The 16832-nt window shown below is 38.7% G+C and overlaps 1 protein-coding gene across 1 annotated transcript in view; it reads left to right on the plus strand.

The window, feature by feature from the left end:
* Window positions 1-16832, plus strand: part of LOC145685082 (uncharacterized) — a 72931-nt gene that overhangs the window by 11231 nt on the left and 44868 nt on the right. The window contains exon 2 of the mRNA XM_081757427.1: window positions 13030-13131. Coding sequence (XP_081613553.1) covers window positions 13030-13131 — 102 coding nt within the window. The remainder of the gene's footprint in view (window positions 1-13029; window positions 13132-16832) is intronic.

Raw genomic sequence — 16832 nt, forward strand, 5'->3', positions numbered from 1 at the left:
CAAATGATGCCTCTGCTATAAACAGTTTCATTGCACACTCTACTTCTCTTTTTAGACTATTTTAATTAATCCGGATTTTAATTAATTTGATCAACTTATCTCCCCCAATTAGTCTGGATTAACATGGTTTACTGTACACTATTCTCCCAGAACCTACACTGTGGATAATTTTTTTTTCGTTTTCGAAATCCGAACGCTAACGGGTAAAGGGTGTTGAAAGTCCATTCACTTTCACAAGATTTCCGAAACTCTTAGGTGTAGGAACTTGTAATTTTATATAGATGTTCTTGAATCCTAGGGTGAGGGTATGGCATAGCTGTGAAAACCCCAAGTTTTTAAAGAGAAATTTTATGTGGTGAAATTTGGTTTTATAAAATAAAATTTTGTACGTACATTTAAAGTCATATTCCTACTTAAAATATCATTTAAATATTCATATTCTATCGTACATATGAAATTATGGAATTCTCTTTTGCTGCGGTGGTTCACTTCTTGCGCGGGTTCCTGGTTTGATCCCAGTTCCCGCCAAATTGGCTTTGTAGTGGACTGACACCGTGTGCATGGTTTTCTCGGGGTTATCGCGTTTCCTCCCACTTTCGTCATGGCACCATTACCATCCACCTTATCCATCTCTCGTACTTAGCCTTAGTTCATAATCGTATTTAGACATGGAACTAAACTTGAAGGTAACAAGAGAAAAAAAAGTTGCACGAGGAATTCGTGAAGCCTTATCCACGTTTCGTGAGAAAAATTTTGCACCATTGACCTTCGGTTATATTTCGATTTCTAGAAAAGAGGTAGACAATTTTATAGAGTAACAAAGAGAAGAGTAATTTTACATAATGTAGAAAAAGTTTAAAATCCTTTATTGCACTGAGGATTCAAATTCCTGAACCAGCTGTTCTGACTGAAGATTTCTTTAGTTTCCCTCAAAACACGCCAGACTAATACTGGGATAGTATCTCAAGTTCAGTAACCAGCGACAAGAAAGGATTTTATTAAATGGAGTTTTTTTTTTTTTTTTTTTTTTGAAGAACTGAAATGTTGGAAATGGATTTTTTTAAAATCTCATTTTCAAGTTACCAACTTGCTTTTTCACAACATATTTTACGATTAGAGGTCCTTCGTGATATACGATACTTGTACTGCACGTCACGTATCGTACTCCACCAGATACACAAAATGAATTCAGGAGTTTAACTATCTGATTGTCATTAGCATTGAGAAAATATAGATATATCTTTAGTAGTTTCCTTTTTTAAGTGAATCGTTTTCGATTGTAATTAACTAATACATGGAGAATGACATTATATTATTTGTTTGTACTAATACGAGAGTATGTACTACAATAATAAAGGGAATGTAGTCGCATTGCTTTTTATTTCAGACGAGGTGAAAAGCCCGTTCTTTGCACGGGAAGAATTAGGTTCATGGAAAATATTTGAGCCTCCTCTCCTCCATAAGATACGCATATCAATGAAAGTGTAAACAATATAAACTGCGTAAGATATATTTTGGGCATAAATTTTGAGCCCCTTTCTTCCTCAGGATGTGTCCTATAAGCAAAGTTACATGATAGAATCCCAGCTTGAGATAGTGATTATGTTTGTTCAAAAACTCATTTCAAACTGTTCAACAATTTTCCTGGGACGCTGTTACAAACAACAGGCAATGTTAATTTAAATGTGAAGAAAGAAATCATACAAAAAAAAAAAAAAAAAAAACTTCTTATCCCATTAAAACGGAAATTTTCGAAAACGTGGAGAGACGTGATCCCTTATTTTTAATGAAAAGTTTATATACCGCGTTTCATCTTCTTAACTTGGCGAGCTCATGAGATGCTGTATTTCTACACAAATTTTGAACCCCAGGACGCGACCTTGAATCAAAGTACTGATGAGCGCACGAGTCTTGGTCTTGCAGTTTTTGCAAGAGTCTTGCATGCAAGACCAAGACCAAGACCAGGAATCCCGATGCAAGACCAAGACCAAGACCAAGGGGTGCAAGACCAAGATCAAGACCAAGACCATACCTGCAAGACCAAGATCAAGACCAAGACCATATCTGCAAGACCAAGATCAAGACCAAGACCAGGAATCCCGTTGCAAGACCAAGACCAAGACCAGGAATCCCGATGCAAGACTAAGACCAAGACCAAGACCAAGGGGCGCAAGACCAAGACCAAGGGGTGCAAGACCAAGATCAAGACCAAGACCATACCTGCAAGACCAAGGCCAAGACCAAGACCAAGACTAAGACCAGGAATCCCGATGCAAGACTAAAACCAAGAGCAAGACCAAGATCAAGACCAAGACCATACCTGCAAGACCAAGACCAAGACCAAGACTAGGAATCCCGATGCAAGACTAAGACCAAGACCAAGACCAAGGGGTGTAAGACCAAGATCAAGACCAAGACTATACCTGCAAGACCAAGACCAAGACCAAGACCAAGACCAAGACTAGGAATCCCGATGCAAGACTAGGACCAAGACCAAGACCAAAGGGTGCAAAACCAAGATCAAGACCAAGACCATACCTGCAAGACCAAGACCAAGACCAGGAATCCCGATGCAAGACTAAGACCAAGACCAAGACCAAGGGGTGCAAGACCAAGATCAAGACCAAGACCATACCTGCAAGACCAAGACCAAGACCAGGAATCCCGATGCAAGACTAAGACCAAGACCAGGAATCCCGATGCAAGACTAAGACCAAGACCAAGACCAAGATCAAGACCAAGACCATACCTGCAAGACCAAGACCAAGACCAAGACCAGGAATCCCGATGCAAGACTAAGACCAAGAGCAAGACCAAGGGGCGCAAGACCAAGATCAAGACCAAGACCATACCTGCAAGACCAAGACCAGGAATCCCGATGCAAGACCAAGACCAAGATCAAGACCAAGACCATACCTGCAAGACCAAGACCAAGACCAGGAATCCCGATGCAAGACTAAGACCAAGAGCAAGACCAAGGGGCGCAAGACCAAGATCAAGACCAAGACCATACATGCAAGACCAAGACCAAGACCAAGACCAGGAATCCCGATGCAAGACTAAGACCAAGACCAAGACCAAGACCAAGGGGTGTAAGACCAAGATCAAAACCAAGACTATACCTGCAAGACCAAGACCAAGACTAAGACCAAGACCAAGACCAAGACCAAGACCAAGACCAGGAATCCCGATGCAAGACTAAGACCAAGACCAACACCAAGGGGTGTAAAACCAAGATCAAGACCAAGACCATACCTGCAAGACCAAGACCAAGACCAAGACCAGGAATCCCGATGCAAGACTAAGACCAAGACCAAGACCAAGGGGTGCAAGACCAAGATCAAGACCAAGACCATACCTGCAAGACCAAGGCCAAGACCAAGACCAAGACCAAGACCAGGAATCCCGATGCAAGACTAAGACCAAGACCAACACTCTTTGTGCAAGAGTCTTGCACAAGTACCGACACTACTTGAATTTTTTTTATATAGAATGTAAAAAAGAAAGAGATGGGTTTCTTGGCTTCAGTAAAAATGCTGCTGGATGAATGTGTTCCCAGCAGTTTATGAAATCCATGTGAGTCGATATGCCCCTGTAGCATATAGCTACAGTATGTCGTTTTCTGAATTGGTTGTTCGCGTTTTCTGTAGATATTGCTCGTTTTCAAGCCACACATTTGTAATCTTGCTCCATGTGAGCTTTTCTGGTGGACAAACACTGTGTGCGTGGATTTTCTCGGGTTTTTTCTGTTTCCTCTTACTTTCTCCATTGCACCATTTCAGTCATTTCTCTTCATTACCGTCTCCCTTAGCCTTGATGCATAATTGTGGGACGTTAAACTAGATACTTCATTTCATTTCAAATCATATTAGTGGTGTTCTTCCAAAACTAAAGAGAAATGTAGTATTGAATATCGGTAATACCGTACACCATAGGTATCGACTACGTGGGTATAGTCTTGGCTTCGAGACTCAAACATCCGTTGGAAATTTTTAATGTGTGTTCATAAAATGAATATCGAAACAAGATTTCCATGACATTGACAAAACCTTAGTGCATGTGACCGCAAGTTTGATTTCATCTGCGGATGCTTATACGTTAAATAATTCTTTATCAATATAACCTTTAGCCTCCTTAGGTACACGGCACATCGAGGATTCAGCGATACAACATCATATTACAACAATAAATCTATATTATAAAATTGAAAGTGACTATTTTTGTGACTACTAATCTCTTGAACCACCTGACCCATCTCGATCAAATTTTCAACATAGATGAATTTTGGGTCTGGGGGTGTTTTCATAATTTCACTTTGACGCTAAAGCTTAGGAGAGGGGAGAAGGAGGAGTTATACAATAATAAATAAAACTTAACTTTTGAACCAAATGACTAATCTCGATCAATTTTTTAACATAGATGAGGTTCAAGCCTGGAACGTTATCTGTCAGTTCACTTTCACGGAGCAACGTAGGGGAGGAGGAAGAGGGGGAAATGTACAAAAAATCAATATAAATAAAAATAAAAATGACTAAGTTTGTGACTTAATAACTCTTGAACCGATCTCAATCAAATTTCTAACATGTATGAGGTTCGCTATAATATATAATAAAACTTAATAACTTTTGAAACACCCGACCGATCTTGATCAAATGTTCAACATAGATGGAGTTTAGGCCTGAAGCAATTTTTATAATTTTACTTTGATGGTGCAACGTAGGGGAGGGGGAGGAGGGAGATATATGTAAAAAACTAAGAATATAACTGACTGTCATTGTGACTTCATCACTCTTGATCCAGGCGATCGATCTCAATCAAATTTTCAACATAGATGAGGTTCGAGCTTATGGTGGTTTTTATCAAATCACTTTGAGGTAGAGCTTAGGGAAGAGAAAGGGGATGGAAAATGTATAAAAATAAATAAAATTTAATAACTCTTAAACCACCCGATCGAACTCGATCTCATTTTCAACATAGATGAGGATCGGACCTGAGATGGTTTCTTTCATATCACTTTGACGGTGCAGTTTAGGGGAGGGGGAGGGAAAGATATTTTAAAATGATCGAAAATGACCGATATTAAAATGGAATCTATAGTTTTGGGGGTCGCTGAGCTAAACAGTGACACTTCCGATGCTGTTTAAATTCAAATTCAGCCCCGTAGCTTGGCGGAGGGAAGGGAAGGGATATAAAAATGATCAAAAATGACGAATATTAGTGTCGAATCCATAGTTTTCGAGATCGCTAGTTGAATACTGACCTTCCGATACCGTTTACGACCAAATTCAGCCTCGTAACTTGTGGGAGAGGGAGATACATAATAATGATCAAAAATGATCAAATATTAGTGTGGAATCCATAGTTTTCGGCGTCGCTAAGGTGAACAGTGATACTTCCTATCCCGTTTAAATGCAAATTCAACACCGCAACTTGGGGAAGGAAGGATATATATAAAAATTATAGAAAATGACTATTATCAATGTCGAACTCATGGTTTTCTAGGTCGTTGAGATGAACAATGACACTTCCGATGCCGTGCCTCGCAACATCGGGGAGGAGGAGATATATAAGTTTATTGAAAATAACCGACATTAGTGCCGAAACCATAGTTTTCGGGGTCTCTGAGACGAACAGTGACACTTCTGATGTTTAAATCCAAATTTTACCCCGCAACTTGGAGTGAAGGAGAGGAGAGAAATATAAAACTAATCGAAAATGACCGATATCAGAGAGCGCTTTACTAATAGTAAAAAGTGACTGACTAACAAAATATATTATTATTATTATTATTAGTTTAACCTAACGAAGTGGGTAATTGATGCTAGTAATCCATATTCAAAAGTGAGACTTCAAATAACATGGAGTTGGATGCCGTTATTTTGTATTTCTAATACACGTCGAAAGTATTCATATAAATTGAGTTTATACCAGACATAGACAGTTCAGTAATTTTCAGTTTTCACTCAAATTATTCTAAAATATTAAGAGGTTTGATTATAATAATTATTATTTTAATTTTTTCTCTCTTTTCTGGTCAATATTGCTAAACATATCATCACCATCATCATAGCTATTCTGCCATTATTGGCAAGTTAACTGCTGCAACTGAGAAGGTTCGACATTCGGTGGTCCTCAGCTAGCTAGTCTCTTCGTCTTGACGTAGCAATTTTCTCCTTCGCTTCCTCCCTCTCTTTCCTTTCACAATACCTTGTAGCACGTCCCTCATAATATAGTTCCTCCTCAACCAATATCCTAACCAGTTCCTCTTCCTCCTCTTAACAATATCCAAAATTATTTTTTCGCCTACTGCTAATATTTCTAACACATTCTCATTCGTTTTACGTTCAACACAGATAATTCTCTCCTTTTTTCTCCATGCCCACATTTCGAAAGCCTGCAATTTTTTTTTATTCGCTTTTGCGTAATGTCCATGTTTATGCCCCATAGAGTACATACTGGAATCTGTAAAACAAAATCTCAATATTTAATTGGAAGTTTGTTTAATACAAGGATTGTCTAATCGTGGTTGAAAAGAAAAATCTAACGCCTTTAGAATGTAAAAATAATTTTGCAATTCATGGTATTTCAATAATCTGTGCCGTCTTGTTTTTCTTTCATGCGTCTCAGGGGTAGCCTTCTCAGTTTGTGAACCAATGGAGTGTTGGATCTGTTAAAAAATATAAACAGATTACGAAACGTTGTGATTTAGGCATATCTTATAAGTAGTGAAGCGTGGGCACCCATTAAAAAAATAAAGGTCATCACCTATGTTGTACACTATCATACTTACTCGAAGTTAAACTATATTACATTTAGAAACATACATTGTATTTCCATTACCATTGGCGCATTGTAGAGTTTATTATCCCTTATATCCAGAGTAAAATTTACCTATGAAAAGCTTGAGATTTCTTAAATGCAAGACTTGCAAGACTCTTGCATGCAAGACCAAGACCGAGACTAAGACTGGGTGTGCAAGACCAAGACCAAGACCAAGACCACCCAAAGTGATATGATAAAAGTCCAACTTAAGGTAGATAATAACTATATTCAGAAAAAAATAATTTAAAATGATTTTCAATCGTGTCCCGGTGATGGGACTACAAATAACAGCGAAGCATTTGAAATGTGGTGTTGGCGTAGAATGCTACGCATATCATGGACCAAAAGAAAAATGAATGAAAACGTACTAAGGGAAGCTAACGAAAGACGACAGATCATGAAGATAATAGAAAAAAGAAGAAACAGCATGCTTGGCCATCTTATTCGGCACTCCGATTGGATCACCGTGCTGACAGAAGGAAAGGCAAAAGGGAAACCAGGAAGAGGAAGACCAAGGATAGAATATTTAAACGCAGTTACGAAGAAGAGGCCTTATCAAAGTATAAAACAGCTCTCCCAAGCGAGAGAAAGCTTTCCATGTCGCTCACCAACCTATGGTTGAAGTGAACAACAAGAAGACATCGTTTTCAATGTGAAGAAAGAAATTGTTGATATAGCCTCGACACTGAAAGAGACGTTAAACTCAAAATCAAGTCAACTCAACTCAAAATTGTTGAAACAAGGTCCACTTATTTTTAATGAGGAGTTTATATGCTGAGTTTAATTCATATCTTGACAGGATTGTAAGATATTAAAATTTTATGCATAGATTTTGATTCTCCTCTCTCCCCTCCTTTAGAATGCGCATTTTAATAATAATAATTAAAAAACCCAGTTCGAAGTATGTGATAACTACATCCAAAAAATCACTTAAAAACAGTTTGGTAACTGTTTCCCCGTAATAAGATAACAAACAAGCTTCTTTTCACAGTGAATTTGTTCGAGCGCAAACAAAATTCGTTATGCTCGATTCTCAAACATTTTTTTAAAAATGTATTCTGTTCTGGTGATGATCTCTTGATAAACATATCTTTTGAGCTAATTTTGAAACTAGGTGTGTATTGAGAAACACAATTGAAGGAAGTAATTATAAACACGTAAATGTTACTATTTCAACCCAAATTTTGAAATATGTTTTTGATTTTTAAAAATTTACTTAAATAAAACACAGGGGATTTTTGGGGTATTCAACCAACCCTGGGATAAGGAGGAAGTTTTATGAGGGGAGAGTGTTTGGGCATTTTTTTTTTTTTTTGCATTATTCACTAGATGCCTCCGAAACTGTTCTCATTATGATACACAAGGAGTGAAAAAATGGATTATTGGACCGGGACACAAACGCGGGACCTTCGCTGTACCGTGCTGATGCGTTAACCACTACGCCACCCGGTCCGTTTCCTGAACAGCCATACACCCTTGACTCTTTCAGTCGGTGATCTTTCACTCAGATCACATATAACTTAAGAGTTAACCCGAGATTTCTCAACCTGGGGGTCGGGAGCCCTAGGGGTCGTCGCAAGAGGAATATATAAGGGTCGCTAAGGTTTGGAAAAGATAAATGTGATCTGTGAAAAAGATAAATGTGAAAAGATCTAGTAGCGGAAATAATATATTTCTAAAGATTATTTTGAAAGGCATGTTTTTATTTCCATACTTACTGTCAAATACACCAAAGAATATTGACATTTTGAACAAATAAAGCATTGTTTAATCAACAATTGCAATAAAAGAGGAACAAAACTTGTAAATAAATACGTATTGAAATACAACAAAACTAAATACAACAAACACTACGATTGAAATACAATTCAAAATGAAGACTAGTATGCAATCTGATTCTGCTGTGATTTTGTCTGCTTCACAAGCGCTGAGCAGTATTTAATAATCAAGAAGCTTATTACAAAGCGAAAATTACTTAGTCTATGGGGATATCAAGAGAATTTGGTAAAAAAGGAGGTCGTAATATGAAGTAAGCTGAGAAAATCTGCCCTAAACAGTTTCTTAAATTGTTGTCCGCAGATCTTTAAGTGGTCCACGAGATGGGGCCTTGTGGTCCTTGTAAATTGAACCTCAATTCAAAACTAAACAATTAAATAAATATAATTAAAGGGAATTGGATTTCACGCATTATAGTTGAGACTCTGAAATCAAATTTTGAAATTTATATTAGGTGCACACTAAAAGTACCGGTACTTACCGTTTCGTTCTAATTTCGAAGAACAAGGAAATACAGGAAACTAATCTTTTGCTATTTCTCAACAAACTATATCTCTTTACTGATACGCAGTTGTTATCGCTCCGTCCATTTTGTGTAGTATGTGGCATAGTCATCTTTGAAGTTATATTTCAGATACTGCAAAATAGCACTTCCCAGGGATGATCTATTGTCAAAATGACGTCTACGAAGACAATCCTTAAGGTTTGGGAACAACCAGAAGTCACTCGGGGCTAAATATGGTGAGTAGGGTGGGTGTTTCAGAAGTTCAATACTGTAGCCAGCCGAGAATGACGTCATAACATTAGCACGGTGTGGGAGTGCATTGTCCATGTGGAGGATGAAATTGTCATTTGCCATTTGTGGTCGTTTTTCAGTCAATTTTGGCAAAAATTCTGTATTTAAAAGTGTGCTGAAATACTCGCCCGTAATTGTATGACCTTTCGAAACAGGATGGAATATTATCACTCTCTGGCAGTCCCAGCAGTAGCGTACAGCACCTTCTCATTGGATGCCACCTGACGACATTTTTTTCGGGGTAATGAATCTGTGTGTTTCCAATGCATCGATTGTCTTTTTGTTCCTGGGTTGAATAAGAAAATAAAGCTGTGATTCATCCATTGTCATAACACTTTCCGAAAACTTGCGCCCCTATCTTCTGAAGCATGTCAATTTCGGAATACTTCATCCAATCCTTGCATTTTTGATCGCCATTAAGTATTCATAGAACCCAACGAGAATAAACCTTCCTTACGTCCAGTTCTTTGTAATTATTCGTTCTACTGTTCCCATTGTTAGCCCCAGTGTATCACAAATCTCCTACATGGTGACACACATATCTTCTATTATGGAATTTTCAACACGGACAATGTTAGCGTCTTGGACGTCCAGACCTCTCTCATCTTTCACACTCGTTCGCCCTGCTTTGAACTCACGCACACACTTCCTAACAGTGTTTTCTGCAAAAGCACTATCAACACACGTCCTCTACTAGCCTACACACAACCTCCAATTGGTGAATATCAGCTGCATAACGTCCAGCTGCGGCCAGGAATTTCACGATTACCCGTTGCTCTTCAACCGAAAATTCCATGTCCCCAAGCAGTACCAGAAACACTTCTTACTCGTTCAGGCACTGTGACTCAATTGCTGCTACCTAGTAAACAAAAACTGCTACTGGACTGCCTACTGGTTAGAGACGAAGGATGGAGGTCTTCGACGCTGCAGTTGCTTTCCTGAAATGACAAAAATGTGGACTTTAGAACAAAATGGCCGTACTTTCGGTCTGCTCCTCGTATAGAAGAGTGTTCCGCTTTCTCTCCCAGCTTTCAGTTACTAAAATATTACTACTAACAATAAGTACATTTTTCCTATTAGACCTGGTACGAATATAAAATGAAGGTTATGCTAATTAATACTATTTAAAACTATATTATAATGTCCCACGTGGGTTGTATACAAACATACAAACAACTTCACGCTTACGTTTATAAACAACACCACATGGTTTTGCAAGATTCTACATACCAGATGGATCCACTATCACCTGCAGACGACGGACTTCTGGCTCCTCCCACGAAGCAGACGACAACTACGGAGCAGCAGCGCCACCACCGTCCGAGGACCCCTACAAATTTGATGGACGACAGCAGACCTGTACCAGTTAGCAATTCTCTGGTGCCCCTCCTATTGTTTGCTTCGGAACATTAGGAGTAATCTAATCCCAGGCATCTAGTCTGCTTCAGGACTCTTGGCTTTACCTTTCTCCTAGCCTGCCTAGCCTGCTTCGGGGCTTTGTCGGGACTCCCAACCTCAGCCGCTTAGCCTGCTTCGGGGCTCTGTGGCCACCTAACCAACCCACTGCTTACATCGGAGCTTTGGGTCTCAAACGCCACTCTGCTTATCCTGCTTCGGGGCTCTGTAGAGACCCTGTCTGCGACCTCTAGGTCAAAGACTACCTATATCTAACCCTCCAAACTTAAGAGAAATTATCTATATAGTATTTTTTGTAAAATACTTTTTATAGCGGAATTTTTATAATAAAAGCCGGTAGTGGGAGTCGATTCTGGACGCTCTTTTTATTAACGCTCTGCCTACGACCTATATGGGACAGAGTTTTACATGTTCGAGGCTTTGACCTGTTCAATTTTGATCTGAATATTCCCCTACCGGACGGTATTTTTATTAACAGGAAGTGAACTCTTTTCTCATACGTATGTAATTTTCTTATCTGTGAAATTAGTGACTCGGACTTGACTTTATTTTAGTGTATGCCTCATACTAGGTCTGTCTAATAAATATGGTCCCCATTAAAAAAGTGAAATGAAATCTTTAAGTTTTACATCCCACGGTTATGCCGGTTAGGCTAAAGGAGACGGTGAAGATGAGAAATGAATGCAATGGTGGTATGAAGAAAGTGGGAGGAAACGGGAGAACCCCGAGAAAACCCACGAGCACGTAAAAAAGAGCACTGACCTGAACTGTAGGTGAAATGAATTTTCTCCCAGGAGTACCTCTTGAAATCATCACAGATCTGAGGTGAGGTGGTTTTAGTTTAGCGTCCCTTTCAGCAGCGAGGCTATATGAGACGTGGACCTACTGATTAACGTGGAATCCGAACCACATGAGAGAAATGAATGAAATGGTGGAATGAAGAAAGTGGGAGGAAACGGGAGAACCCCTAGAAAACCCACGAGCACGGTGTTTGTTTACCACAAAGTCCACACGGCGCGAGCTGGGATCGAACCAGGGACCCCAAGCACCGGAGGTGAACGTCATTACAGATCTGAAAAGGGACCTAAGGAAAACAACTGTCATTAACGCGTTCGGTAAGTGAACTAGTGTCTCTCTTCAGCTCGAGTGGTCAACGCGCTGGAGCGAGCTTTCTGTATGCGTGATTTCTTGTTCGATTCACAATGGGGAGGCCTACCTCTGACTGAAACATGAGTAGTATTTCGAATTCAAATTCTAGTTTAAGCAGTAAATATTGTCTCAGTGCTGAAAAGGGACGTTCAATTTCAATATATCTACAGGGTTTTCATAAAGTCTGAACGGATTTAATTCGCTTATAATTTACATAAAAATGCTCATATTGAAATCAAATAAAGTGCAGACGGTAGCGGAAGGATTAAATTTTTACCTGTAATCTGCACCAGCTCAGTTCATTCACCGCCACACCTCCAACTGGGCGCCATTTACGTCCACACATTCGCGTAGGCGGCGCTGGAATCCACTCACAGCGTTCCGCCGTGTTTGATCCGATGTTGGCGGCCTCCCACTTCGAGGACGGTACAGGACGCTTCCTGTCTCCAAGAACTTAGCATGCCACTTTCGGATTGCACTCTCAGTCGGTGCCGGCTTTTTGAATTCTTGGTAAACTTTCGACACACCAGAATTGGTGATTTTAGCTCTGCGTACCACAGAACACATTGCGCTTTCTCTTTCACCGACGCCATCTTTGATAGGTAAAAAAATAGTCTTCTCAGAGGAGTTTTTCATTTATTTATTTCTTTAAAAGACACACACACCAATACAGCTTACAACTTACTTTTAACAGTCAACATTGAAACAACAATGAAAACAACAGTGGATGGAATTTGGTAAGAAACTGACCCTTGCCCTCCCTCTCCCTCTCTCAACGTGTTCAGAGTTGTCGCTTATCTAACAGTGTTGCCAACTAAAAATTTAATCCTTCCGCTACCGTTTGCACTTTATTTGATTTCATTATGAGCATTTTTATGAAAATTATAAGCAAATTAAATCCGTCCAGACTTTATGAAAACCCTGTATTAGTCGAGTTCAACTGAACAATGATTGTTTTTTTTTTCTGTTCTACTTTGAACACAATTTGTATTTACAATGTTGTACATATAAAGAGAGCCATATTCTTTCACAATTTTGATTTCTGAGATATATTGAATTCTTTTTGACAGGAAAAAGGACAAAGCAAAGAAAAAGTGGGAAGTAAATCCAAAAAAATAGTTTGTGGAGTCAACCTGCAGACAGCAACGGCAATTATAGGTCTATTTTTCTCAGTAAGTGCTGGTGTGTTTGCCTCTATTACCTTTCTTAGTAATAATGAATTTTTAACCATTTCTTTCTACCATACTTGACTTCAGTGGCGACTTTTGAGGGATGTAACATCGAAAAAAAAAATAAAATTTTAGTGCTACAGGCGAAGGTAGAAAGGCTTCATAGAGCTTCAAAAAGCTATATACAAAAATTAGTACAGTAGGTAAGTCTTTTTGCTTTAGCTTATCCTATTGCAGTCTGTAAGTAACGCTAACACGCAAACCACAAAACATTCAAGAGGTGGAGGTTGCATAAACATTAAGGTGAACGAATTTAAATATTCTTAATCTTTATTGTAAAACGATTCACTTTATCAATTACACTAATTCTTGATGGTTCATAGTCAAGCTAATAGATGTCACTAGCAGTGCTGCCTCCTACGGAACGCCAAGAGATGACGTTAGCGTGCAGGTAGCCTAACTTGCAGATAAGCGGAAGGCTTGGGGGAACAACTATTATAGTAGCAAGAATATTTAAAATTTTACCAATGTGACTTCCCTCAAGAGCCGTTAGTGCTTGTGTTTGTATTTAGAAATAAGGACATTTGACTTGTTTTGTTTGTGGTTCTTGCGTTAAATTATTTTCAATTGATATAGATTGAATTATACCTTGTTATTATTGCATGTTACATTTTAGGGATGATCTGTGCAGGTCTGATTTATCGAATTTCTTTGCAATTTCAACACAAAAATTGTAGGTATGTGCGTGTTTCAGATGCTTAGGCTGTAAGTAACTCTAGTGAGCTGGAAAGAAATAGGGTTATAAGTATTAACAATACGTAGCATTCTTACAGTGACGTATTCCGGTTTCTGGTTTAACGCCCTCTTGAACAAGGTATTATGAAAAATAAACATTTACCATGTTAAAATTTGTACAAAAATCCTGAAAGATGTGAAAACGGGAGCTTGATCTCCTTCACCCCCTTGAAGAAATTCTACGTACGATGTTGCACCGTTAAGAACGTAGATTTGAGAGAATAGCTTTTAACGATATTCGTTATCTGTTCAATCTTCGTTTTCTTAGGATTTATAGGGAATTATTTTTCTCTTTTCTTTGAAATGAACAGGGATTTTAGGATTTGATTTTACATATTTCCTTTTTAAATTTTAAATTATCTTTACGTCCTGAAAATTAAATTTTGTCATACAGTATATAATTTTAGTGTTCAATAACCAATTAACTTAAGTAAGATATCAAATTTATGTATACTTCAAAATCATTTTTTTTAAAATAACGGGATTATGCTTGAAATCAGTAAAAATCACAAAATTAAAATTTTGCTGCTGTATGTATTACTCGACAACCCTGCACACCTTAGAATGGATTGCTTCATAACAACCCCCAAATTCCTGAAATTTGAATGTCATTTTTTTTTTGTGTGTGTGTGTGAAGGTAACGCTTTTCCAACTGCGTTACTTTAATTATCTTATTTTGTTGAACGTGCACGACCAGTGGTGCACCTCGGGGATGAAGGTGCTAAATAGTATTGTTTGTTTGTTTGTTGAACTTTAGCGCCCCCTTTTCAGTACCGAGGCTATATGAGACGTGATTTACATCATAAAATGGAATTCGAATCACCGTAATGCTTTCAAAGTTTAGTGCTGCCCCATCAGGAATCGAACATGGGACCTTATGCATCAAATAGACTCTGTCCTGTATGACCTCGATGTTCGACAAATACGTAAACAAATATGAAAGAATTAATTTCTCTACATAGGATTACAGCAAATAAAGGTGTATATTCTTTGTTCCATTGGCCTTCCGACTGTGTATCTAAACAATCTACCTAGAAAAGCCAAGAGAAAATTGAACGTCAAGTTTGTTTTTAATTATGACTCTACAATAGTGTTGAAAGTCCTTGCACTGTCATTCATGGAAGTTTAAAGTTTAATTGTCTTTCCAGTTTGCGAGACATGTACAAATGCACTGTCGTGCAATACACTTACCAAGCGCTGAAACCGAAGCTTCCACCTGAATCCAACCGGTATCCCCTTCTAGAAAAAACGAAAACTCAGACTACTTAGCCATAAGGAAGCTTTCTGATTTATAAAACAGTGTATGCAAATAGTATAAATCCAAGATAGTTTATATATATATATATATATATATATATATATATATATATATATATATATATATATATATATATATATATATATATATCTTCTTTTTCAAAACTTTATTAGATGAGTTAGAATATACGAGGGTAATTTGAAATATAGGTTGTTTTTGCCATGTCGACAAAACGGGAGCATGCGATATCTCAGCGCGGAGGTAGTCTCAGCGTAGTGTAAACAATCTGTTCCTATGCCCTTCACTGTCTGGCCAACTGTTGAATTCTATTACAGTCCTTTTGTAGCAGTTTTGGTTGGAAGAACTCTTGGGCTCCAGCTAGCACCTCTACCAAGTTGTTGATGTGCAGCTTTTCAGGAAATGAGATATCGAAGGTCTCGCGTAAGGTCTGCCATACGCTGGATGCAAGGAAAGCCCAATTACGCAGATTCAGGGTTTCTGTTGCACCTTTCTAAATCGGTTACAAGGAGCGTTGTGGATTTTTCAGTTTTATGTTCTTTAGGTTGAAGGAAACGGATGATTAATTAGAGTGAATGATGATAAAATAATTGGTGGAATAAGGATGTGGGAGGAAACGATAGAACCTTGAGAAAACCCACGGACATGGTGTTGGCCATCACAAACTTGAGACTGGGATTAAACCAGAGACCTCTAGGACAAGAGGTGAGCACTTTACTACTGAGCCACCGTGCTCTTATTTTTAGATTTGGAGACGGGAGCGATTTCGCCTCATCAGAATCGGATACTTCAAACAAAGAACTGGGTATATGCAGTGTATTTGTTCAGCACAGAGGTCGATGTCAAAAGCACGCTTAGCCGGAATGAGTTCTCAGTGTACATCACACTTCCATCAAATACAAATATTGCTTTCATGTCAAAGTGTCCTCCTTGCACGATCGGGTCAACTTACGGTGCTAGTTAGAACCATTGTTTTTTTTTTTTGTGGTCTGGTGATCGCATGTAAACCCACCTTTCATCAACAGTTAAGATTTGTCTCCAGAAACCGCAGGTCCTTTGATTTCCCAGAAATTTCCGACAAATGTCGCTTTGCCGCTTGAGTTGTTATTGAGATCCTCTTATTGAGATCCTTGATATTGAGAGCTCCTTGTTGAGATCATAAGGATTTCTTTTCGCCAATTTACTGACAAACTCCATTCGATGAAGATGCCGAATCACGATAGTTTGTGACGCCTATACTTCAACTGTCTGGCGTGTTGATGTCTCTAGTTCCTCACGAGGGTCTCATTAATGAGTGTAGGTGGATGCCCTGTGAGTTTTTTTTTTCTTGCAGACTGGTGTCTTTAAACAGACTGAACACCCGTTGAACTTTGCATATTTCTACGGCACATGTTGCACCTGCAGGTACCACGAAAGTTTACCTTTTTATGCAATAGTGTCTGAAGAGACCACGACTTATGACTGCTTCACCCATGATAACTGCTGAAACTGATACAATCTGTAACGGCCATACAAAATCTCCGAGATGTTGCGTAGGGATGGTGACGAGACGAGACGAGTCTTTGTACAGTCTCGGTCTCGTCTCGGTTGATAAATAGCGGTCTCGGTCTCGATCTCGTCTCGAGTCAAAAAT

Source organism: Thermobia domestica, chromosome 5 (genome assembly GCF_964235325.1).
Source record: "Thermobia domestica chromosome 5, izTheDome1.hap1.1, whole genome shotgun sequence".
In the NCBI taxonomy this organism is placed as follows: domain Eukaryota; kingdom Metazoa; phylum Arthropoda; class Insecta; order Zygentoma; family Lepismatidae; genus Thermobia; species Thermobia domestica.